This window comes from Haliotis rufescens, unplaced genomic scaffold, assembly GCF_023055435.1.
Source record: "Haliotis rufescens isolate VD_foot unplaced genomic scaffold, xgHalRufe1.0.p SCAF_17, whole genome shotgun sequence".
Classification (NCBI taxonomy): domain Eukaryota; kingdom Metazoa; phylum Mollusca; class Gastropoda; order Lepetellida; family Haliotidae; genus Haliotis; species Haliotis rufescens.
The window spans coordinates 12,319,664-12,346,671 of NW_025963857.1; the positions used below are offsets into that span (position 1 = coordinate 12,319,664).

The 27,008-nt window shown below is 40.6% G+C and overlaps 1 protein-coding gene across 2 annotated transcripts in view; it reads left to right on the forward strand.

Moving 5' to 3' along the window:
* Positions 1 to 2,309: 2,309 nt before the first annotated feature.
* Positions 2,310 to 27,008, forward strand: part of LOC124112511 (maestro heat-like repeat-containing protein family member 1) — a 59,381-nt gene continuing 34,682 nt past the window's right edge. For both annotated transcript variants that reach the window (XM_048397551.1, XM_048397552.1), the window contains exons 1-15: positions 2,310 to 2,486; positions 10,209 to 10,354; positions 10,740 to 10,871; positions 12,699 to 12,861; positions 14,957 to 15,055; positions 15,993 to 16,144; positions 16,780 to 16,920; positions 17,660 to 17,752; positions 19,160 to 19,238; positions 19,514 to 19,627; positions 19,854 to 19,927; positions 20,633 to 20,755; positions 21,592 to 21,841; positions 23,406 to 23,446; positions 24,833 to 24,974. In XM_048397551.1, the coding sequence (XP_048253508.1) occupies positions 2,429 to 2,486; positions 10,209 to 10,354; positions 10,740 to 10,871; positions 12,699 to 12,861; positions 14,957 to 15,055; positions 15,993 to 16,144; positions 16,780 to 16,920; positions 17,660 to 17,752; positions 19,160 to 19,238; positions 19,514 to 19,627; positions 19,854 to 19,927; positions 20,633 to 20,755; positions 21,592 to 21,841; positions 23,406 to 23,446; positions 24,833 to 24,974 (1,807 nt within the window). In that variant the 5' untranslated portion in view covers positions 2,310 to 2,428. The remainder of the gene's footprint in view (positions 2,487 to 10,208; positions 10,355 to 10,739; positions 10,872 to 12,698; positions 12,862 to 14,956; positions 15,056 to 15,992; positions 16,145 to 16,779; positions 16,921 to 17,659; positions 17,753 to 19,159; positions 19,239 to 19,513; positions 19,628 to 19,853; positions 19,928 to 20,632; positions 20,756 to 21,591; positions 21,842 to 23,405; positions 23,447 to 24,832; positions 24,975 to 27,008) is intronic.

The following is a 27,008-nucleotide window of genomic DNA, read 5'->3' on the forward strand; positions in this document are numbered from 1 at the left end:
GGGAGCTACTTTAGGGGCTCGGAGAAACATCAACATAGATATCCAGCTGCCAAGCATCACCATGCAGGTTACAACGAGGACAACAAATCTGATCATGTAGAATACAGAGACATGTGTCATCTTGACAGTGTTTACATTGACAGTGCACACCAGGGAAGTCTCATCCCATATTCCTCCATCATACTGACCGGCACCAATCAAGAGACAGCACCCAATACCTACGGCGAGTCCAACACATACAGACACCGCTTCCGTCTTCAAGTATTGATTTCGTTTTAATGACTGGACGTTTCTAGAGCGATTGACCGCCAAGACACAAAGACTGATCATTTGAGAGATTTCGAGAAAACCTTTAATGCTCAAGACAGGTGTGCATAATGACGTCGTGGTTCTTTCCACCATGTAGCCGCGGACAATCTCAATCACCTTGACGGGAACAAGGACGAAGCAGGCTACGAGCCCCAAGGCAGCCAATACAAAGGTCGATGAGAACCGGAGAAACACCCTAGGCTTCTTGAGAGCTTTGTACATCAGGAAGGAGGTGGACGGTATCCCAAACACTCCACACACAGACAGCAACACCAGAGACAGCACTGTTAAACCATAGTCGCCTTTATCCATTGTGGATTTGTGTGAAGGAAGAATTCTGACAAATACCTCGCTTTATGGGGCATCCAATTCTTTCAAAGCGCTGTCTGAGGATCCGTTTTGACTTGTGTTTGGGGTCTGGTTCTCTGTATCCTTGAGTCTCGGCACCTGTTGTCTGGTCCCCTTGTGTCTTTGGGACTGTTGTCTTGTCCTCTTATGTCTCGGGACCTCTTGTGTCTTTGGACCTGTTGTCTGGTCCCCTTGTGTCTTTGGGACTGTTGTCTTGTCCTCTTATGTCTCGGTACCTGTTGTCTTGTCGCCTTGTGAATTTGGACCTGCTGTCTTGTCCCCTTGTGTCTCGGGACCTGCTGTCTTGTCCCCTTGTGTCTCGGGACCTGCTGTCTTGTCCCCTTGTGTCTCGGGACCTGCTGTCTTGTCCCCTTGTGTCTCGGGACCTGCTGTCTTGTCGCCTTGTGTCTCGGGACCTGTTGTCTTGTCGCCTTGTTGTCTCGAGACCTGAGAGTATTTTTTCCCTTCGTGTCTTGGGGTCTGCCGATCTTTCCACCAACACCCACACTGTGTGTTGACTGCGTGAGTTCGGTTCACGGACTGAAGTGTGAGTTATTAACACGACACTATGAAAAATGCCATAGCGCGTTATGTACGTAATCGGAAGTACAGGATGACGGAATCATGGCTCACGTGATCAGCACCATTCCAACAACAATTTGCTCGGCTGCGAATTATCAACTCAGTCATTGATGGCTTGCTCGTTTTGGAAATAATACTCTCGTTCTGGAAATAATACCCTCGTAATACTATCGTAAGCCAGTATAAGAGTATGGGAGCTACGATCACCTTAGCGCTAAGGTGGCTTTGTGGAACAGGACCCAGTCCAATAGGCAGACCTATCAGATTTGATTGAGGTATTTTAGAAATTAACTTTTTTATAGCTTTTATGTCACTCAATAGCTGTTAATGAGTACTTGAAGCACACAGACAATGTCCCAGTTTGACGCAAGTCACTGGACATAGGGCCACCCATATCTTTTTATGTGTTTCTCATCTCTAACCTCAATCAGCAAAAATAATAATTAAAAAAGGTAATACTAACTGTGTAACATAGTTTAACAAAACTTTAAAGTTTAGAAAACTTGCTTCCAGGCTTTAAATTAAGTTATGACATTGGCAGAGTCGCTTTGCTTTTAAACGGATTTTTAATATATATTGCTAAAGGAATATCAAGCTGATCTGTTAGGGTTTTTTTAAACATAAATGTACGATGGCATGAGTTCTTTTGTTTTATCACATTGGGGCATAAATTTTCACACCGGTGGGGAAAATTGAAATTAGAATTCTTTTATTAATTCACGTCGGAATGAAAATTTAGGGCCGACGGGAGATGGGAAACACAGAAACAAATACGGACAGCCTTGGATGGAAGATATGTTCAGACCGTGGATCACTGTGTTTACGTCGTGGAGATGCCCCGCACATTTAACCACTAAAAACTCACGCCACTGCGATTTATTGGTGTATTCACTCATTTTCCTGTTAATCATTCTGGTTGTATAGAAGGTTCGATTTATCTCTTACTTAGTCACAAATTAACAAAATTGATTTCCCGGATCGGTTTGAACTCAACTTACACGCATAATACTCAAACTCTACAGAATCGCTAACGTCATTAGAGTTAGCTCCCTTCCATAAACAGCATCTCACTTCCGTTTACCTTCATGTCACATGATTTCAGTTTGTAGGAGGCACAAGACTTAAACTTGTCGGTACAATTATAACAAGAGCGGAGAGAGAGTTGCACAGTTTAGTGGATGTCAATTAGATGATCATGCCTGGGCCGGAGGGAGACGCTGTCAGGGGGACGGGGGGCCAGGTGGACGGTAAGTGTGAGCGAGGAGAAGGCACTTCCAGAGAACCATCCAACACTCGAGTAGCAGCGTCAGATGGCTAACAGTGGTCTGTCATTGCTCCTTGTGCTCTTACATTCATTGATCAAAAACAAGTTTGAAAAAAGTATTACACCATTAGGGTCTATGTTGCGTAATTTTTGCAAAAATAAATTTTCAGATTTTATTTCCCAATATTAGACTCTACTAATTATTTTTGTTATGTTTACATTGAGAAGGGCGATAAACACCAAGAAATATGGAAAACGATGGAATGGGTGTATGGAGTTATTATTAAAAAATCAAAGGGCAAAAGATATTATGCGATTTGGTCTTATATCATGTATATTGAAGTTGCAAAACTTATTGAACGCCCCTTGCATGTAAAATAAAAAATTATTTCTGAGGAATCCTTGACGAAGAACTTGAAATCATACATGCAAAAAAAAACCCCAAAATATGGATAACAGTCCCTCAATTATACTGTAATAGCATTGCTTCAGTAAAGATGCTTTGTCTCTTGTCATGGGGTGCAGGCTAAAACGGCACCTCAGCAAAATGTCACCGATTCTCTGGCGAAAAACGGAACCGCATTTGGCACATCACTTCTTCTATGATGGGATCTACACATCTCAAACAGCGGAAAGTGAAATCTTCTTCAGTCCGGCAAATTTCTCGATAATGGGCCACAGAAAGTCTGGTCCCACATACACGATGGGTCCACTGGTCACAGTTGTCACATGATACAGCATGTTGATTTTTCTGACATTCTTCTGGCATGCAACGCATAGAAAGACCCTTGTGAACTGACAGCATCATATTAGGCTTCTTAAATACAGTTTCAGCTTGACATTGAGTTAAATTGAGTTAAGGTACTTAAAACTTCAAGGCGTATAGTGTTTTCACAATAAGCATGATAAGTTAAATACGCCACCAATCAGAGTCGGTGAGTAAATTGGAGTAGGGGGCCAATTTATTACTTGTTTTAACATTTCACAATTTCACAATTATTTGTGTTTGTAAGAGACGATGTGAGTTGAATTTAATTTATTTAACTTCAAGGCATGTTATGTTTTCACAATAAGTTGAGTTGCATATAGGCTAAGTTGGAATATAGTTGGAGTAGAGGCTAATTTCTAATGTAAACTTGTTTTAACATCTCACAATTATTGGTGTTTGCAAGTTACCATGTAAGTTTAATATCATTTATTTGATCAAGGTAAAAAAAAATAAGTAGCTGTTTTTGCTTGAGGTGAGGTGACGTTTTCGCCAATCTGTGCTGTTTTCGCCCGGTGAAGTTTTGCTGAGGTGACGTTTTAGCTATAACCCGTTGTCAAGTATCATAGGATTATTTTAGGATGGCCACGTTTATCACGATTACTTGCACTGTAACGGGGGTGTAGCATCACAGAAATACTGTAAATATTCAGTTGATGGCTTGTTATGCAAAGAAAGTTGTCTTTTTATGAGTGAATGAGATGTTTTACAGTTGTTCATGTGATTAGAGATAAAACTACGAATGTTTCTTAAGTGTCGAAAAACCCATAACACGGGGATACATGGGAATAATTAACATGGTACAGAATTATATATGGCAGGTGAAAGATTAACAGTAACAATTATCATACATGAGAGGGATTAACACGAGAAGGTTAACTAAAAAACACAGAAGGATGATATTGTAACGTCATGATGGACAGAGAACACACGCGGTTAGGAAGCCAATTAAACAGGATTAAATTCCTTGATGTGATGATTGGAAAAACTATTGCTTGATAAGTTCATAGTATACAGACGGGACAAAATAACCTGGATCTCTCTGTTGGAAGAAGGCTTGGGACTGTGAATCTGGACTTCTGCTAGTTTTCTTTTAGTGAAGTCATGGTGGTTGTTGGAAAGTATTTGGATGTTTTCCAAATTGATGTGAAAGGGATAGTGGCTGATATTGTCCAAGATGGCTGATGATTTACTGTCTGAATCGATGGTTGAAGTTTTGTGCTTTTTTTGTCATGTGTGTAGGGTATGTTGCAATTCCCAGTAATGACTGGTCCCTATCACACATTTGTCTAGATTAATGACTGATCCCGAAATCCGGGCACTTGTACATGATGGCTACCGATAATGGCTGATATTTTCCGAGATGGTTGACGATTTACTCACTGATTTGATGGTTGAACTTTTGTGTTCTTTTGATTTTGGTGTTGATTGGACAGGATGTTTCACTTACAAATGATTGTCCACAGTTTACATTCATGTTTATAAACTTCACCTTTGGGTTCAAGGGGTTTGGTGGTGTTTCACCCATTTGCTTTTAGTAGGGTATGTTGCAATACCCAGTAATGACTGGTCCCTATCACATATTTGTCTACATTAATGACTGATCCCGGCATCGGGGCACTTGTCAATGATGGCTACCGAGTAAACAAGAGAAGTCGACACGTGCGTCTTGTCGTCATTCTGTTTAGTGTTTGGATAACACATGATATTGAAACAGGGTATAGAGTGAGCGAGTGAGTGAGTTGGGTTTAACATCGCTTTTAACAGTATTCCAGTAATATCACGGTGTGTCAGCTTAATGTGGGAGGAAGGCTCAAAGTGATGCAGGTCTCAGACATATACCACTTCGGTGAAACCCACGAGCACGGGTATGGTGCTGACAAACCTAGAAACATAATTGGGGCGAACCGGGATACGAACTCTCAATCATAGGTTACTGGCGTGCCCAAGGGACACAACTATGCACAGCGAATCACAGAGGTTTAGATGACTGGGCCACCTGTATCGAGGGAGGTTGAGCTGGGGTAGTAGGTGTCAGTGTTGGCTTGCTGTTTGAGTAGGTGGCTATGAAGGAAGAGTGATGCGGAAGGGCACTGATTCAGGCTTGGTGGTTGTAGATCTAAGTCTGTTGTGGAATATAGGGCTGGGACGAGTCCAAATTTGCGACCCGGGTACTTACTTGATCCCTATTACCTGCCCCGACCTGGGTCCCAAATGTAGGTCTCAAGAGTTGGGACATAATGTCCGATTCCGATTGCGAATTGTTTTTCCGAAAGCCCTGGCAAATGGTATTACACTATAAAACGATCAGATCATGCGCACACAGAAGTCGACTGAAATTATATCTTTACTCAAACATATAAAAGTCAGAGTCAGACAGAAATGCAAACATGAGCGACTTTCATTGTTATTATATTTAAACAATATATTACGTGAGTAACCACGGGTCCAGGTAGTCCTGTGGGTACCCGGGTCCTACTCACAATTACCAGAGTTACCCATCCCAACCCTAATAGAGGAGTTGACGTGTTTGGGTGGGTAATTGTTGAGATGAGCGAAGACATGACAGAGGTGCTGGATCTCAGCAGAAGAAAAGTTGATGGCTCATTTGGTAAGTGTAGAGATGATGCCATGCCTGGTTCTCAGGGGGTAGTTGGAGTGGATATACTGGTCGGTGTGGGTAGGCCTTCAGTAGACACTGGTTTGGATTCAGTTGACTGGGGTTCTGGGCCCCGTTCCACAAAGTGATCGTAACTACAATCAATCTTAGAGACTTACGTCGATTCTAAAATTGTCTTAGCTAAAGTTTACAACCGTTCCACAAAGCGATCTTAGGGCGATTGTAACTTTACAAGTTCTTAAGTAGCCGATCTTAACAAAGATCGGAATCTTCAGCCATGAAGATACGAAAGTTTCCCTTAGAGTGGCCTCCCTTGGTCATGTTAAGCAGACGATGCATTTCCTCGCACACCATAATAAAAGTCGCCATCTTTGTTGCTATGGTACAATATTTAAGATCAATTTTAGCAATCCTAAGTTGGTCCGGAGCAACTTAGCATTTTGATCTTAACTTACAACTCTCTTAGTTAAGATTGCTTTGTGGAACGGGCGGCTGATCGTAACAAAAATTTAAGATCGCATACTTAGTGAGTTACAATCAACTTAGCCCTAAGATTGCTTTGTGGACTGGGGCCCTGGAAATAGCAAATACAGCATAGTAGGTTTTATTTTGTAGACATACCCTTCCAGCCTTCCTCTAACATTGCATGGGGCACAGATGGCCCAGGCGTCTGTAATTGTCCCTTGGGCATGCCAGAAACCTAGAATTGTGGGTTCAAATCCTGGTTCGTCCTGATTATGTTTCTAGGTTTGTCAGCACCATACCCGTGCTCGTGGGTTTCACCGAAGTGGTAAACGTCTCAGACCTGCATCGCTTCAGGCTCTCCTCCCACATTAAGCTGACACTTCATGATATAACTGGAATACTGTTAAAAGCTGCGTTAAGTAGTAAAGTTGAGTTTCAGTGGTACACTGGTGCATCGTCTGCACACTTTGCACGATACGATGACCGATACACTTAATTTGGCATCGATTCACATTTAACTCCATATCGATTGCCCATGTGGAAATTTGCTGAAATATCAATAAGCAAGTACAAACTATTTTCTTAATTCATCATAACTTTCTTGGTCTTTCGGATATGGAACTGGCCCGACTACAACACTGACCAGCCTTTTCCTTGCTGCTTGTCATAATACAGTACATAAACTTGTTCTCATTTTTCATACAGAAATATATACATATTCTGTATTTTCTCATACAGAATAGTTGACTTGACTCCGTGTCATGTCGAGGGGTATTAGTCAGTTGTCCGTTGTTCTTCTTTACCTTTATGAGCAAGTCTGTGGACTCTATTCTCAGTCTAATGACACAAAATGTTGTATATGCAGTATTGAGATACGTATCGTATCGTGTCTTTTGTATCCAGATATGTATCATATCGTGTGACACCCCTAACATTAATACTACTTCTTTTGTCTTCCAATTACACCAGAATACATGCAATACTAGATACATCATCTGAAATAACCACATACCGTATTTCGACGTAATAAGCGCCCAGGGCGCTCTCAAATTTGAAATAGGGGGCTCTTATTAGAATATTATTTTGGTGGAAAAAACAGAGTTGAAAGAAAAATTGAGTGGTTTATGCTGACGGCCTGAACTGTTTATATATGACAGAGATATTTTTCCAGAATTTAATTGCCCATAATTAAGGGTGCATATAACACACAAGTGCGTATTATACATGAATAAATAAGTCTTGATTACATTGATCAATCGGAAGGGGTGCTAATCGGGATTGTTCACTTGCCAATATATTAGAAAATATCGCCGTGGGCGCTTATTAGAGCGGGGCGCTTATTATGTCGAATGCGGTATATAGTCATCTATGATGTCAGGTTATGTGATACTTGGAAAGGTCATTTATTGTTGGATGTTTTTGTAATAGCATAAGGTACAGGTGGTCTTTTTGCTAACCTTGACATCGTCAATGTGAGCTCTTGTTATCTGTCTTCATAATTTATGAAAGCAGCGTTGATGTAACGTATTTGCATTGCTTCGAGAATAACAGGCTACGAAGAATTACAAATTATCTATCCCAAGAGAATGAATGGTGTTAATCTCGAACCCTTTGGGAGGGACTCACAGCATTCATTCACGAGGGACAGATGATCCATAATTCCAAGTTTCAATAAGGTTATTCTTTATTTATTTCTCATTGACATTTTAAGGGAGAAAATGAAGAAAAAGCATGAAATGTCAACCCTACTGAGAAAATACACTGAATGCAGCCTTTGCGTAGATGATGCAATGTACCCGGTAATCAGTTGGTGACGTCATGAACATCATATCTTATTTTTGTAACCAATGAAAATCTTGTCAAATGGCTTTAGTTGACCAATGGGCTTTGAGAATTGCTAAAATGCACATTTATTAAGATATTTATACTCATATCCGTTCTACCCTTATGGATAATATAATCTTGTTAGTGTCTGTTCAATAGACATGATAGATGCATTCTTTCTTTCTTTATTTCTTTTCTTGTCTGGTTCCCGTACACATAGAGCATTTTCTGCAAGAATCTTGTTACTATGGTTATGTGGGTGTCATGTATCCCTAGAGGATGAAGCTGTAAGTGACTAATGCTGCAGATAACGATCCAGTAAATTCCACTACCATATTCGCCCTGTTACGTGCCCTGCTCTAATAAGTACCCCTGACCAACTGCTCGATAGATCTGTAAGTAATCTTTATAAGCACCTCCTACTTAAACCTCTATATTTTCTTGTGTATATTACATGTTGTTTTACAGATAAACTGCTGCGTAGAAGGGGTATTTAATTGTCTTGTAACTATCATTAAAATGTTTAAGTTTCATCAACGTTTGAACTAAGTATGACTTCTATCTGTGTATGGTTTTTACATGTACCCCACTTTGTCAATTATGGTGATTATGGTGACATTTTGACAAATCTTGCATCCTTTGTTTCATTGGTCCCGTGGTTACATTCGTTAACGTGTCTAACAGGCCCATGAATTGTGTCCAGTAAGACAATGAATCCAGTGATTGACATAAAATATCTTGATATGACCATGTTATAAGGAAGTCTCTATGTGAAACCACTAAGCTATCTGCTTTCGGGAACTGTCTACTTACTCTAGGCCAGACTTAGTTTCCACTTCTTGGATAACACATCTGCCTGTTTTAATTTTTTCAAGTGAAATAAAATTTGAAAATGAAGTTGGCTTTTTCGTTCCATTGACCTTGTAAAAGCTAATTTGAACTCTGGGCCCAGTTCAGCCTTTTCAAAAGGACAAAATTGAAAAGTGTAAAGATTTCACAATGACAAGAGGGACCAAAAACCTGTGAGAATTCCTTCTGGTAGTTTTATGTGTTTTTTGTTGTTGTTTAACGCCGTTTAACGCCTCAGCAATATTCTAGCTATATGACGGCGATCTGTATATAATCGAGTCTGGACCAGACAATCCAGTGATTGACATCAGGTGCCTCAACCCACGCAATTGGAATACAATAACATCCATCAACCAAGTCAGTGAGCCTGACCGCCTGATCCCGTTAGTAGCCTCTCGCGACAAGTATAGTCGACTCTTACGGCAAGCATGGGTTGCTGTAGACCAATTCTAAAACTTTACCTATACTTTTCGCTGGAAGTTTGACAATAACATGTCACTAACTTGGTTTGATAATGACATGTGTCACTAACTTGGTTTGATAATAACATGTCACTAACTTGGTTTGATAATGACATGTCACTAACTTGGTTTGATAATGACATGTCACTAACTTGGTTTGATAATGACATGTGTCACTAACTTGGTTTGATAATAACATGTGTCACTAACTTGGTTTGATAATGACATGTCACTAACTTGGTTTGATAATAACATGTCACTAACTTGGTTTGATAATAACATGTCACTAACTTGGTTTGATAATAACATGTGTCACTAACTTGGTTTGATAATGACATGTCACTAACTTGGTTTGATAATGACATGTGTCACTAACTTGGTTTGATAATAACATGTGTCACTAACTTGGTTTGATAATGACATGTCACTAACTTGGTTTGATAATGACATGTCACTAACTTGATGTATGGGGGTTAATGAGTCTAATTGACTGAAAGGGCTTGTGCACCTCTACAACTGGCCAGCCATGCATGAATCAGTGTTAAATGTCTGTTATTTGGTATACCTAGTCTCCTTTTCCCTTCTATGACCTTTCTTGTCTAATGTGATATTCCAGAAAAATCCATGTGAGCTTCAGAGCCTTGTGGCTTTATTTTGACTGACATGAGGTCAAGTATCCTAAAGTTCTTTTTCTATCCATGTGTTCCAATATTTTGGCAGAGATTACAATGGCACTGATTGATGCTGCACATGACAAGAATGACGAGGCACGAGAAGTCATCTCCAACTCACTATACGAACTCGGCAAGAAGAAACCGTCTCTGGTTCTAAGCTCATGTTATTCATATCTTAAGAAACACAATAAGGTGAACAAAAACTGTTTTTATTATTATCTTTGTCATAAGATTTACTAGATTTGTTTTTTGCTTGTTGTTTAACGCAGCTCTCAGCAATATTCAAGCTACACTGCGGTAGTCAAATAGTTATGTAAATGGTTGCATCTGGACCAGACAATCTATGCATTTAGGATCAGATGACATGCATCAACCAAGTCAGCCAGCCTGAACTCCCATTCCTGTTAGTCGCCTCTTACTACGTAACTCAGTGACGTGATTGCATTTCATCGTACCCTGTTGGCTGATAGGTACCGCTGGTTTGTCAAGGCTAACTTTGATTATTTACAGGCAGGTGCGATACAGCTGGAATATTAATGACTGCATCATTAAACACTGATGAATTCTTCTGTTTCAGCTGTCGACAGATCACCGTATTGTGATACTCAACGCTCTGGAGCGTATCTTGAAAGAAGTCCTTGATAACATTGATGTCAGCCTGGCTGTTGACCTCATCCACCAGGCTGCAGACGAACTCACACAGTCCAAGGTATGGCCACCCTGTTTACATTTTTCAGTTTAAAGATTTCAACCAACTTGAACCAAAACCCCCAGTCTGAAGATAATACATTTATATCTGCTTGTCTGGTTTAGACAAGAAGAAAAATTAACTTGCCTTTGTGTAGGGCATGTGTTTGTGACAGGTGCAACCACTCGGGCAGGATAAGCACGCATTTGGAGAACACCTGATATCATCACACTGTGATAGTTATTTATAAACAGATACTGTATTCGACGTAATAAGTGCCCTGCTCTAATAAGCGCCCATGGCGATATTTGCAAATATATTGGCTAGTGAACAATCCCAATTAACACCCTTCCAATTGATCAATGTACACAAGACTTATTTATTCTTGTATAATATGTATGTTATATGCACCCTTAATTATGGGAAATTAAATTCTGGAAAAATATATCTGTCGTATATAAACATTTCAGGCTGTCAGCATAAACAACGAAATGTATGATCTTTCAACTCTGTTGTTTTTCACCAAAATAATATTCTAACAAGACCCCCCCATTTCTAATTTTGAGAGCGCCCAGGGCGCTTATTATGTCGAATACAGTACTCATGATGGGAATTGTACATATGGACTCTTTTGGCAATTTCATATGTTTATTGAAAGGGTTTTGACGTTGTTTTATAAGAAAAACAAGAAACAATAATCAAACTTACGAGCAACTGTTAACTTCTAATTGTAGTTGTTTAAATATGGTGTTTGTCAGGCCACTGCAAGCAGTGTATGCTGACAAAAGGAAGTACATTGGCGTGTCACTGTTAAAGTAGTGAACATGTTACATTTTTGTTTTCATATCCTTGTAAGTTGTCTCCCCTTATATAACAGGAAGTTGTGCCTGAGTGTTCCATTAGTCTTGATAATAGACCCGTGAAGATCCGGGTTAGAATAGGTCTTCAGCAACCCATGCTGGCCGTAAAAGGCGACTATGCTTGTCGTAAACGGCGACTAACGGAATCGGGTAGTCAGATTTGCTGTTTTGGTTGATGCATGTCATTGTATCCCAATTGCATGGATCGATGCTCATGATGTCAATAACTGGATTGTCTGGTCCAGACTTGATTATTAGCTCACCGGGTCTGAAGGACCAAGGTGAGCTTATGCCATACCATGGTGTCCGTCCGTTGTCCATCCGTCGTCCGTACGTCAACAATTTGTTCAAACGACTTCTTCTTCTGAACCACTAATTGGAAATTAACGAAATTTGACTGGAAGCATCCCTAGGAGGTGGGGATTCAAAATTGTATAAATGGTGGGGCTGACCCCCCTAGTGGCTGAGGGGCAGGGCCAAATAGGGGTAATTTGGCTATATTGCTTCAAACGACTTCTTCTCTGGAACTAAGAGATAGATGTCAACCATATTTGGTTGGAATCATCCCTTGGTACCTTGACCAAAACATGCAAACCAATATTATCCCCACCCTATAATAAACAGATACATTGTATACATTTGTTTGTTTTGAAGAGAATAAAACCTTCAATATGATTTATCCTGGATCATAACATGGAAACAGTTCAGATCTTTATGCGACATTTGTATGTAGAGAAATGCACATTCATGCTGTTAGATTTGCCATCCAACCATTTTAAATGCTGACAGAGTCAAAATTACGAAATATTTGCAGTATTATGTACATGCACAATGCAAATCTATATTTGTCATGATTGCGTAAATATCCAGGTGAGCGATACAGGCCCTATGGGCCTCTTGTTTATAGACCGCTGTCATATAGCTGGAAGTGCAGCGTTAAACAACAAACAAACACAATTATAGTTAATTATCTCCCCTTATGTAACAGGAAGTTGAGCCTGAGTGGCAGACGGCAGCCAGTGGTGTTCTGGTTGCCTTGGGAACCAAGTATTGTGATGAGGTGATGGGTGAACTCCTGGACCGTTTCCAACCTGGGGTCATCCCACACTTTTTCGTGGTGCAGACCATTGGCAACTTGGCGTCTGCTAATGGTATGTTGTTATATCATGTTGTGTAGTCAGACATTTTAAGGCCCAATAATATTCATCCTTTCTCAGTTGGAGTTTCATCCAACACCATTAGTTGAAATTGATTCTTATGACATGTATAATTTTCTGTTATTTAGATGACAATTTCAATCTCATTAAAATCAGATCTTAGTTCCCGCTATCGCTAAAGAAAGATCTGAGGACATCCCATTATGGGTCACATCAGAATGACCTTTCATCCAACCAATCAGAGCATCGCTCACCCGATCATGAAAGTGACAGTCGGAATGTTTTTTCTAATCATGCAACCATGATATATTTAAAACGGGGGATTCCGAACGACAGTTACGGGTTTTATGATTATATCCATGCAATCTAGGCCATCTATAAGCCATGGTTTTAATGAGATTGATGACAATTTTTTCATTGTTTCGTGGTTTGTGGATTGCTTACCCAAAATAATTTGTTTCTTAAGATTTTTGGTTCATTTGACAATAAATAAATTGCAAGTGATTTGATTGGCTGACAATGCAATTTTCTTGCATTTTTGTTTAATAAACAAAAAATAAATTAGGTCATGCTCACTGGTGGACTATTGTTGTCTGATTGGCTGATTAAAGAATGGGTGGGACTTGTGTTGCAGTTTTGTGCTGAATGATGTCACTGATTTCGTTTTGTTGTGTACATTTTTGTGTAAATAAGCAGTCTGTGAAGGTATTATACTTGAAATGTGTTTTATGAGAGTTGACGTAAACATGGTAAATATGTTTTTGTGTTTATGCAGGTATTAATGTAATTACATTAGTGTCTTGTAACCATGGTAACTGAGACACTGCATGTGTGTTTGTAATCCTCAGTGACATTTTGTTGTTTTCCTGTCGTCAAGGAGACCATGGTACTTTTTCCCAGAGTGGAACGTGGCACTTCACAAGTTTTTGTCCATTTTCTTTCATGCCCTACTAGAGTGACACATAAGTAGTTGTTTACGTGAGAAATACATAGAGGTTATCATGCAAATGTGTTTGGGGATGGTAAATATCCTGCATTAGGAATAAACATTGTATTTAGCGAGCCTATAATGTCATTCTTCAATTCTGTGCTTGAAAATCGCTTCCCCTCACTCACAAACATTACCTAAACATTGCGAGTTTTCCTGGAATGCGCGCATTAATATTTATTACGTCACAGGGTAAGTGATGTGTCAGTCGACAGTGACAGTAGCCAATATAGTTCCAACTAAAATCTGTTTCTTATACAGTGGCGAAGCAACATATACGCAAAACAACAATTGTTTTTACTTGCCTTTCGGGGCAATCCATCGGTCTGTCCGTTAGAGTAGCTGACCTTTGTCAAAGGGAAGCTACTCTAACCCTAGTCTATGAGACGTCACGGACACGTTCTGACGTTGTTGACAGTTGGTCTGTCCTGTCATAACATTAAGTGCAGTCAGACGTACACACAGCGACAAAACAAAACAAGGTAACAATTCAAACATATTTCGGCCAAATCGGACTATTTTAATTTGTGGAAAAGATTTCAAGCACAGATATGGCTACTGATCCCGCTTGGCTAGGCCTAGTGCCCTTGCAAAATTGTTTCGAAATTTAGATCTCCAAAGTTGCCAAAACTTATAAAATGCCAATTAGATGAAAAAGTAAACTACACTACAGTAAACTACGGTTATACGAACTAAAAAGGACCACTAAGTTTAGTTCGTTATGACCATAGTTCGTTATAAACATATACAGCATATATACAGCAAATTACTGGGACCAAAATCCAGTTCATTAAATCCGCCAGTTCGTTATAAGCATGTTTGTTTTAAACACAGTTTACAGTTTTAATTTTTTTATAATAGAATAGCTAGCTGCAAATAGATTCAGTGCAGCTGATGTGGCCTAAAACAATAATTACTCTCATGAGAGCCCTCCCCATCACCCTAAAAACCAAAAAAAACCAAAAACAAAAAAAAACAAAAAACAAACTAAAAAACATATATTGTTTGGTTGAGCCTCCACCAGCTTACCGTTATGATAATGAGTGGTCCTTTGAGAAGATGTACTTGTAGTAAGTATGGTGTTTGTTTGTTTGTGTCCAGTGTATGCCATGGTGCCACATCTGACTGCCGTGCTGGGCACCATGCTCCCCATGCTAGGGATGATCAAGTTCGACAACATGAGATGGGTCTTCACTTCAGGTTAGTGTCACTGTGTTCTGGAGGGAGTGAGGGAGTTGGGTTCAGTGCTGCTTGGAACATGAGAGAGTTGGGTTATCTGGTATCTTGTACAGTGGAAAACTGAAAGTGCTGCAGGTGTTGGAGGTTTGCTTGTGGGCTACAGTGCACAGATCATGAACTGATAGAGCCGAGGAAAACATGAAGTGGTACAAGTCTTGATGTTACCACCATTGTGAAACCCACAAGCACAGGCATGGTGATGACAAAGTAAGGAACATAGTCGTGGCGAATCTGGGATTCGAACCCATCATCATACGTTTCAGGTTTGCCTAAGGGACACAACTCTGCACAGCAAATTGCTGCAACTTTGACAACTGGACCACCAATCATTAAGTGCATGATTCACACACACATTACCATGACATACCGGTACCTCAGTGCTAGCGGGATACAAGCGTTGTGCATACCATGACATACCGGTACCTCAGTGCTAGTGGGATACAAGCGTTGTGCGTACCATGACATACCGGTACCTCAGTGCTAGTCAGATACAAGCGTTGTGCGTACCATGACATACCGGTACCTCAGTGCTAGTGGGATACAAGCGTTGTGCGTACCATGACATACCGGTACCTCAGTGCTAGTCGGATACAAGCGTTGTGCGTACCATGACATATCGGTACCTCAGTGCTAGTGGGATACAAGCGTTGTGCATACCATGACATACCGGTACCTCAGTGCTAGTGGTATACAAGCGTTGTGCATACCATGACATACCGGTACCTCCATGCTAGTGGGATACAAGCGTTGTGCATACCATGCATACCATGACATACCGGTACCCGAGTGCTAGTGGGATACAAGCGTTGTGCATACCATGACATACCGGTAATTCAGTGCTAGTGGGATACAAGCGTTGTGCATACCATGACATGCCTCTTTGTATGGTATCTTCCAGCCTTGTCCAAGTTCAGTGAAGCAATCCTGGAGTACATCGCCAACCTGGACAAGGCCCCTGACTCCTCCATCACCAAGCAGAAGTTCTCGGGGGAGATATTCTCGGCCTATGACATCATCTTCAACATCTGGCTGCAGTCTAAGGAGGCTAAGGTATTGTGTGTGTTGGTGGAGACTGGGAAACAAAGTGCATGTTGACTTGCTTGAATCTGTCGGTTTGCAAGAGGTTTCTCATGGGTTTTTCCTCACTTGCGTAAAAAGCTAAGTTTTGCCGTAAGAGTATTATGTAAAAGAGTGATGAAATACTGTGTGGAATAAAATAGGAATATAAATTATTTTATTGTAAATGTTGAAAAATATACTTGTTCTTTGTCCACTAGGCTTTTATACTTCATTGTTATTATCCCCCCGTTTTTAAAAATGGGGGAATATGGCTATCAGCATGTCTGCCGTCTGTTTTCCGTTTCCGGAGCAGAACTCCTAAACCATTGAATATTTCTTGATGAAACTTGCTATACAGATCAGTCTAGTGGTGAAACGGTGCCTTTTGACAACATGTTTGATGATTTGTTTTTTTATATTTTTGTTGATTTTTGGGACAAGAAGTGGGGTTTATACTGGAAAGGAGGTTAGTTCTTGTTTTGGGTCGTTTTGGCCGGTCAGAATCAAGAATGCTTCACTGTCATGGTAGAATTAGCAATGAATGAATGAATAGAATTCTGTGTGCAAGTAGTTATGAACCAGTGGCCATGGTGACCAGCTGTTAGAAGTCTTGATTATGTTGGCAGCTTCGTCTGGCAATAGTTGAGGCAGTGGGTCACATGACTCACGTGATGGACCAGGACAAGTTGGAGGAACAGTTCCCCAAGATACTGCAGGGCATGCTGGGATTGTACCGGCGCCACCCGGAGCCGTACCACATCACACAGGTAATGGTCACATTAGGGCTGGGACGGGTAACTTGGGTACTCGGGTCAGGTGGGTACTTAGTAGGATCCGGGTATCGACAATACTACCCGGACCCGTGGTTAGTCACATGATATATTGTTAAATGAAAAAAATTATATAGAACTCCATGGTTACACTACAAGTCACTAATGTTCGGATTCCTTCTGACTTTTATGTGTTTGAATAAACTTTAGTCAATTTCAGTGTATGCATGACCAGATCATTTTATATGTGTATCTATATACACTTTGCCAGGGCTACTGTCCCAGTAAACCATTCCCAATCGGACATTTTGTACCCATCTCTTGAGACCTACTGCGGGTACCCGGGCCGGTTCGGGTAATAGTGGGGTGGCTACCCGGGTAGTAAATTTGGACTTGTCCCAGCACTAGATCACATGTAGTCATACATCATAGTCAGACTTCGAATTTAAAAAAACAAAACCAAATTTTTGCACTTTAACATTAACATTTGTGTGTATAATGTGTTGATTTTCCAAGCTGTTTGTTCTGATTATGAAAGACATTTTCAGATTGTTAATATTTTTTATGTTCATAATAAATCTGTAACAATGATATTAAGAAGTGTTTCCTATGCATTGTTGCATTCTGGGTCAGGCAACCAGTATACATCTGTTGTGTTAGTTGTGACTGTATGTCTTTCAAAATGTCGACTGAAGTGAATTGATTTATATATTTCAATTTTTCATTTCCTCCCAAGGGTCTGTGTATGGTGCTTGATGGAGTGTGCAAAGAGGAGAGCCCCATCCTAGAGCCACACTTTGACAACCTCTTCAATATCCTCTTCTCACAGGTAAAACAACTCGTTAAGTTGTCAACAGGTGAAAGGGGAATGGGGTCTGACCACAATATTTAAGATCTGTTTATGCAACTGTCACTTGATTTTACACCAGAATAGAAATATGCTCTGACCTCACTCATTAAGACTGATGATGGATTTGACACCAGAATAGATATATGCTCTGTCCTCACTCACCAAGATTGTTGATGGATTTTACACCAGAATATATATATGCTCTGACCTCACTCCTTAAGACTGTTGATGGATTTTACACCAGAATAGATATATGCTCTGTCCTCACTCCTTAAGACTGTTGATGGATTTTACACCAGAATAGATATATGCTCTGTCCTCACTCACTAAGACTGTTGATGGATTTTACACCAGCATAGATATATGCTGTGACCTCACACACTAAGACTGTTGATGGATTTGACACCAGAATAGATATATGCTGTGACCTCTCACACTAAGACTGTCGATGGATTTTACACCACACCAGAATAAATATATGCTGTGACCTTGCACACTAAGACTGTTGATGGATTTGACACCAGAATATATATATGCTCTGTCCTCACACACTAAGACTGTCGATGGATTTGACACCAGAATATATATATGCTCTGTCCTCACACACTAAGACTGTTGATGGATTTTACACCAGAATAGATATATGCTGTGACCTCACTATGTTTTATTTAGGTTGAGATCCCATCAAGATCCGGATTAGAATAGGTCTTCAGCAATCCATGCTTGTTGTAAGAAGTGATTAACGGGATCGGGTGGTCAGATTCACTGATTTGGTTGAATGTCATTTAGGGCTGGGACGGGTAACTCGGGTACCCGGGTCGGGTGGGCCCTGAGTAGGACTCGGGTACCCAGAGGACTATCTGGACCCGTGGTTAGTCATGTGACATATTATTTAATGACAAAAACTCACTATAGCTCAGTGGTTACTTCAAATTGCTAATGTTCCCATTTCTTTCTGACGATTCACACATTCCTTTTGACTTGTATACATGTTTGATTAAAGATAAAGCTTCAGTCAACTTCAGTGTACGCATGATCTGATTGTTTGATAATGTTTCTAAATAGTTTTTACCAGGGCTGTGTAAAACAATTCCCAATTCCCAATCAGACATTTTGTTCCCAACTCTTGAGACCTGCAGTGAGTACCCAGTTAGGGTCGGGTAATAGGCGGTCCTAATGTCATTGTATCCCAATTGTGTAGATTAATGCTCATGATGTCAATCACTGGATTGTCTGGTCCAGATTCAATTATTTGCAGATTGTCTTCATGTAGCTGCAATATAGGAGAGTGTGGTGTTTAACAATGAACAAACAAAAAAATCCCTGTTTCTTAAGTTCATAATCTTGTATACAAGGGAGCATTAAGACTGATGTTGTCTGTTCCAGGTCCTGCAGACTCCGGACTACACCAACCCCCTGAGTATCAAGAACCACAATGAGCTGCTCAGGTCTTTCACCATCATCGGTCAGTTGGCAACTTGTAAATTAAGGATCCACCATTCGGATAAAATTCAATTCCCTATTTTTGACAAGCCTATATGTTAAATATTAAAACAGTAAAAGAAAGAAATTCAATCTGTATGCTTTGTTGTCAACATCTTTTTGCTTGTATTTTTTTATAAAACCTTTATTTCAGTTAAATTTTTTTCTTTAAGGGAAATTATCAATCCTGACAATTTTTACGTGTACCATTTCAAGTGCTGCATGTTTTCTGTATCAGATGTAAATATTGCTCCACAGCCCGGTCATTTTCGGGTCGACTTGTTGGATTGCTGCTTCAGAAGTTGGAGACGACCAATGAGAAGACAAGGCTTGGTGTCCTCACCATCTTCAAACACATCATTAACTCTGCAGGTAGGAACAATGAGAGTTATCTCCCCATTAGTGTCCTTGGTGTTGTAAGAGAATCTACAGTCATTGTGTTAGGGGGGTACTCGAATTGACCTAGCTAGGGGGAATTAACCCAGGGGGGCAATTGTCAGAGGGAATAGGAAGAGGGGAGTTGGTGGAGGGGGGAATAGGCCTAGACGCATGTGAAGCTGGGTTCTATGTGTTACCTGCAGTGACTCATGTATTGCAGGCCCCTCCATGGAGGACAAGAAGGAAGTGGTTGTATCCGGGCTGAAGAACCTCTGCAACGACAACAACAACAAGGTAAACTCACTTGTACTTCAGGCCGATATGTATCCAAAGTATGCAGCAAATGACAATCACAGTCTCACTTCATGTTAGCATCGTTGAATCAATCAACTGAGGTTGGATTGCTAGATAAACCCCTGTCCCCTCAGGACTTCCACTATATCTCCAGGGCTTGCATTTTGGTAATCCGACAGTGAAGATCAGGGTTAGAATAGGTCTTCAGCAGCCCATGCTTGCCGTAAAAGGCGACTATGCTTGTCGTAAGAGGCGACTAATTGGATCGGGTGTCAGGCTCGCTGACTTGGTTGTCCCAATATGGCAATATTGGAATAAAAAGAATCTCTTTAGATTTACCAGAGAGTAGTAGCAGATAACATACAAATCCATGCTCACAAATTATTCTATCCTGTTTATGGTAGCCACGTTAGTTGTAAATAATTGTCAACATGGTATTAAATGCAATGAAGATTTCCTCCCGTAACCCCTGCTTCAAATTTTGACGGCTTAGGGCACCCAGACCCTAACCCTGACCCCTGATATTTTTATAATCCTTGCCAGCAGTAAATATCGAGGCAGAGGTTATGGGCAAAAGTTTTACATAATGAAACTCACTTGTTAAGTGCTCTGAAATGGTCAAACCCATTATAATTTTCAGATCATGAATTAATTAAGAATGATTGCGGGCTCTGCTTTATATGTTTGTGCTGTTATATATTTCAGGTGAAGAAAGTGTTTGCCCAGGTTGTCATAGCGATGGCTCACCATGGTTACCTGGAGTTGGAAGGGGGACAACTCATGGTGGAATTTATTGTCAGACAGTGTGCTCTTCCAGATGACCCACCGGTGAGAGTTGAATGGTTTAGTTTTGGACCTTAAATAATTATGATTTTTGTTTGTTAAGAGAACTACTGTTTTGTCAAAGCATGTAAAATGTTTCTCTCTGGCATGGAATCGGAGGTCCGAGTTTCAGCCTCTCCTGAGCCTGAGCCATTCTTTGATTTGGGCAGCTGGGTAGCCTTGTGGTTAATGCGTTTGCTTGTCATGCCGAAGACATGGGTTCAATTCCTTACCTGGGTACAATGTGTGAAGAACATTTCTGGTGTCCTGTGATAATAGCTGGAATATGGCTAAAAGTGGTGTAAAACGTTACTCACTCACTTATTATATAGAAACGGGCTCCGTCCGTCCGTCCGTCCGTCTGTCCGTCCGTCACATTTCGTTTCCGGAGCATAACTCAGAAACTGCTCAATATTTTTTCATGAAACTTTGCAGGTCTGTCAAGTACATGCTGAACTGGTGCCTTTTGCTATTTAGAAATTTTAGACATTTTTATTTTTTACATTTCCATGGCAACGAGATAGACTTAGGTTCTGTGAGGGTAGGGTTTGTTTCCTTAGCATTACTCATAAACCGTTCAGTATTTTTTCATCAAACTTTGCAGGTCTGTCAGGTACATGCTGAACTGGTGCCTTTTGCTATTTAGAAATTTTAGAATTTTTATTTTTTATGTTCCATACTCTTCTTTTGTTACAATTTCCATGACAGGTTCCACCTCAGTTAATAAAGGTTAAGGTTTGTTTAGATTTAATTATGTCATCAATTCTGCAACAGGGGCGGGGGATATAGCCACATTCGTGGCAAACTCTTGTTGGAATTACTGAAGATGGTTTGAACTTCAGGGCAAGAGGCCTGCAGACCCAGAATGGGTGTCGAACAAGGCTCTCCGCAGCATGTGCGAGAACATCCTGCAGCTGGTCACCACGACCATAGAGAGGATGGAGATTGTGCTGTGGCCGTACCTGCTGGAGCTGATTGTCCCTGAGCAGTACACCGAGGCGGCAGGTGCCCTCTGCCGCAGTCTGGCCTACCTGTCAATCAAGAAGAGGGAGGAGAATGCTGACGATTACGAAATAGACTTTGAAACTCAAGGTAGATATAAATTCTGTTAATTCATGAAATAAGGCTTCAGCAAATGTTGCGAGCCTCCCATTTCAGACACCCAGCCTGTCAACCATTATCTCTGTTATTACTTGGTGATATGTGTTGTGTTCATCTTTTAGAATCGTTCCAGCTATTTAAGCTTGTTCTTGTTTGTTTCATGGCTGAAATAAGGCCGATGCAACGTTAAATTTCAACTCACTCACTTTCAGAATCGAGGATACACCTGTGGAGTGTGGGTGCTCAATGCTTCATTGCTCTATGGTAAAAAATTCGCTCGTCACGCCGAAGACCCGGGTTCGATTCCCGACATGGGTACAATGTGTGAAGCCCATTTCTGGTGTCCCCCGCCGTGATATTGCTGGAATAATGCTAAAAGCAGCGTAAAATCAAACTCACTCACTCACTCTATGGTCAAAATATACCAGAGATATTGTTAACATGACTTTAAGTCGTAACCCACTCACTGTTGTTCTAGGCTGTCAGGCCGGGCTGAGTAGGTCAGCAGGTGCTTGTTAGCAAGGCAGGTGCCCTAGGTTTGTGTCCCATCATATAACATGATTATAAACTACTCAACTTTTGACAGGGATATTCCGAGTGTCCAGAAGGGGGGTAACTCTGAGGTTGTTGGGGATGTTGTCTAACAAATAGGATGTGATGTAGGCATGGAATTACGCACGTTAAGTATCACTGCAAACAATAATTAACAAAATAAACATTTATATACATTGTTGTCTCCCAACTTCAGTAGGCATGTGAGCAAACACAATTTCCTTATCAGGAATTGAGTAGAATATATATATATACATTATGTAGATATATGTATGTATGGTATTTATGTATGTATGTATGTATGTATGTATGTATGTATGTATGTATGTATGTCTGTCTGTCTGTCTGTCTGTCTGTCTGTCTGTCTGTCTGTCTGTCTGTCTGTCTGTCTGTCTGTCTGTTACTTGTGTATATATATGCCATGTTTCTTGTGAACTCTCGGGATGTCCAGTTGTTAATGCATCACGATATCAGGAGCCCTGGGGTCATCGCCTCACTATGAGCACAATGTGTGAAGCCCATACATGATGTCCCCAGCTCTGATATGGTTCAAATATTCAATGCTAACTACAGCATACGACCCAACTCACGTAATTGAGATCTCAGATTAATGTGGATTGGAGAAAAGCCTTCAAGAAAAATACAAGAGATCTATTTCGTGTACATTTCAATTGCAACTTTCCCTGATGAACTGTACATTAACACGGTTACCAGCTGGAGATCTGATTATAGTATACAAGCCTCCATTTTGATATTTAAAGAGATCGAGTGAAACCATTCATTCTTTCCATCTTACATGTTTGTGTATATCTTACACTAAATGAGTCCTCTCAGCTGAACATGCTGAACAGCCCTGCATGAAAAATTTCATATTTCCTGAAATAAAATTTCTAACACCAGGATAGCCAGTAACACTCTGCCTCAAAGTAACAAAATATCAGTATCTTCAAATACGCTTTTTCAGCTTTGCTTACGTTGTTTAATGTTTGTAATTTGTTTTCAGCAAACATCCCCAAACCTCCATCGCTGGCTGCCAAACTTGTTGTAAGTAGTTGTACAGTAGCTCTAGGATAGAGTGTTCATGGGCATTGAGAAGATGGATGTCAACATGACAAGGAGTGTTACACATAACACCTTCATTATGAGGGTAACGCTATTTTTCAGGGCATTATCATTTGCAGAAGCCCGAGGTCTTCCATTGACTGCACGACGAAGGAGGGCATTTGAAAAGACCGAGGGCTTCTGCAAATGATGATGCCCTGAAAAATAGCGTTAGCCTTATAATAGCTAAAATGGATGGAATTTACTGTAAGATAAAAAGAAACAACAATATCGGTTTGGAAACATTTACTGGAATCAACACAAATGTCACTGACCCACGTTTACAAAAATGGAAACGTCATAGAACAAACCAGATGACGACTATTGAACCCTATCCTGTGACGTCACCTAACAACGGGCGGGATAATGGCCCGTCTTCAAGCAATATGAGGGCATCATCAAGTTACACTGGCCCGCTCATTTCTGATAATATGCGGGCGGTTTAATGATAACTCTATCCATTTTAGCTATAATATATATTATACACACACAGTGTTTCAGGCCTGCTTCTTATCCCTTCATCAGGTGAATGGCTGGAGCAAAAAGTGGCCCTGAAACGTTGGATATGTGTAATAAAGAAGTTTTTATCCAAAATGATATCCATTGTCAAGTTCTAGGAAATACCAGTTAGTATACTTCTTAAGCAAAATAATTTATACAACTGAAAAAAAGTTAAGGACCAACCAATTCTTTCATATTACTGTAGTTACTGTACCTAGGAGAAAGAATCGAGTGGTCCTTAAAGTGTTTCAAGTAGTATAATTGATCAGTCTACGGTATTTTCCTTTGAATTTATGCAATTTCTTTTCATTTATTTGTCATTCATCACTGTCTGACGGCACCATACCCTTACTTGTGGGTTTCACCAAAGTGGTGAACATCTTAATACCTGCAAGACTTCTGGCTTTCCTTCAGCGTCAAACTGACATGCATGATATAGCTGAAATACTAATCAAAGGGGGCATTGGGGTAGCCTAGTGGTTAAAGCCTTCAATCTTCACACCGAAGACCAGGGTTTGATTTCCCTCATGGGTACAATGTGTGAAGCCCATTCTGGTGTCCCCTGCCACAATATTGGTGGAATATTGCTAAATGCTAAACCCAACTCAGAACAGAGTATGGAGAAGGCGGTAAAAAGTGCTTCACTTGTGCCCAATCCCTTTGTCTTTTTGGACAATAAAATATGTTTAATAATAACTCAGAACATCAATTACTCTCCATCTTAGACCCTGCTTTGTATATAAACTGGTCGTTTCCCATATGAGAAAATAACAAGAGGATTTTTGTGTTCCGTCCAAATTTTATATTTTGCCAAATGTTGTGGTGCAGGTGCTTGCTGGTCGTCCACTGAATGGCCGAGAACGAGGGATGCATGTCCTGCAGATGATGCGAGGGATCTCGGGTAACATCCATGAAAACCTCGTGGAGCTGTGGGATACTGTCATCCCTAAACTTGTACAGTACCTAGAAGGTACGTCTCAACACTCTAGTACAGTCAAACAGTATTTACTGGAGCCTCGGTGGCTGAGTGGGCTAAATGGCTGACTTTGTGTGCCGGCGATTAGGTGCCACACTCTGGGACTGTTGGTTCGAATCCCAGATGGGATTTAACCCGCAAAAGTTCTAGAATCTGTACTTTACTAAAGTGTTACCCCAAATATAACATTTGTTACATTGACCACTTTCTAAATGGCATTGTGTTCATTCCCATCTGGGTACAATGTGTGAAACCCATTTCCGCTGTCGTAATATTGCTGGAATATTACTAAAAGCATCATGAAACCATACTCACTCACTCACTCCTGGTTTCTAACGTGGAGTGCCATGTGGGGAATCCAGGTGAGAATCAGTCCCCTGTACCGCATGCTTGTACAAGCTTACTGAACTGAGAATAGGGAGGACCGACTGTATGACTTGGCTGACTGACGATGACCCCACCATTTTCACTTACTGTTTGTTTCTTGTAGAAAGCAATCACTTTTCTTTTTGTTTTTTGAAACATAAAAAACCCCATTTAACATGGTTTTCTTTGATAGTTTCACCAAGGGTATCTTATGGTATGTATGAACGAAATGTGATTGCTTGTTAGTTATTTTAGTGAATAGTGTCGTGTTGGATTTCAAATTGTTGGAATTGTCGTCTGAGTAAATATTGATGGTTGTAGCTATCATGAGGGAGTGAATTATTGCTAACGTTATTCGTGGTGGTATGTAGCATGAGTGTGACGTATGCTTCCATGACTTGCACTGTTGCCCTCCTTGTATGTTGTGCTGTGAGTTAACATTAAGAAAACATATAACTTCTGGTTTGATATGTCTGCCAATTTTTGTTGAAAAATATTAAGTGGTTTCGAGTTGCGCCCCGGAAACGAAATGATTATAGACGAACGGACAGGCAGACAAGGCGTCGACTTTTATCCCCGGGCATATAATGGGGATGGATAGACGGACAGAGAGATAGGTTGTCGACTGTTTCCACCACATTATATGCCGGGGGATATAAGTTGATACCTCGTCTGTATGTCCGCCAACCCGTCTGCCCATAATCATTTCGTTTCCGGAGCAAAACTCGAAAACCGTTCAATATTTTTCAACAGATCCTGAAGTGGTGTCTTTTGCTATTTGCAGACTTTTGGCAATTTTATTTGTCTTGATTTCCATGGAAACAATGTGGACTTAGCCTCAAAAGAGGGGGTAGGTGTTGTTTCCGGAGCACAACTTGAAAACTGTGAAAGCCTTTTCATCCAAACCTGGTACATGTATTAACCAAGGGCTGAAGTTGTGCCTTTTGCTATTTAGGAATTTAAAAAAGTAGTAATTTGTTTGTCTTTGACTTTGACTCTGTTCATATCTGTAAGACTAGTAGGTATTCTTGCATGACACTTTGCACACACAAGGACCAGGTTGTGCCTTTTGCTTCTCTGGGGTGTTTAGAATCTATATTTTTTTCCATTTCCATGGCAACAAATTTGACTTTGACTCTGTCCATAGAGGTGTGTACCTGACATAGAAATCCCAATTCCATGGTATTGTTTTGAAGGCTCAGTAACTACTCGTGTATTGAGACAGACAGATTAGATAGACATTCTCTCATCAAGACAGACTTACAGTAATAGTCAGATGATTTTTTCTCTCGAAGTTGTGGGGTCGGGGGGATTTGTCATCTTCCAATGACTCTTGTTGCATTTAGTGATGTTTCGATGTACATTCTTACACCGTTAGAAAGCTGGAGTGACTACATCCAAGTAAAGGACAGGTATATGTACAGACCGCCTCCGTGGTCTAGTGGTAGAGCGTCAGCCCGGAGAGCGGAAGGTCCGGGGTTCGATCCCCGACCACGTCATACCAAAAGACGTTAAAAGGTGGTACTTGTTGTTACCCTGTCTGGCGCTCGGCATTAAGGGGCTAAAACAAGGACTGGTCGGCTCGGAGTCAGTATACTGTGTCTGAGTGGGGTATTCATGTTAAACTGCAGCATGGTATCTCAGTGAGCTAGCACTATAAAT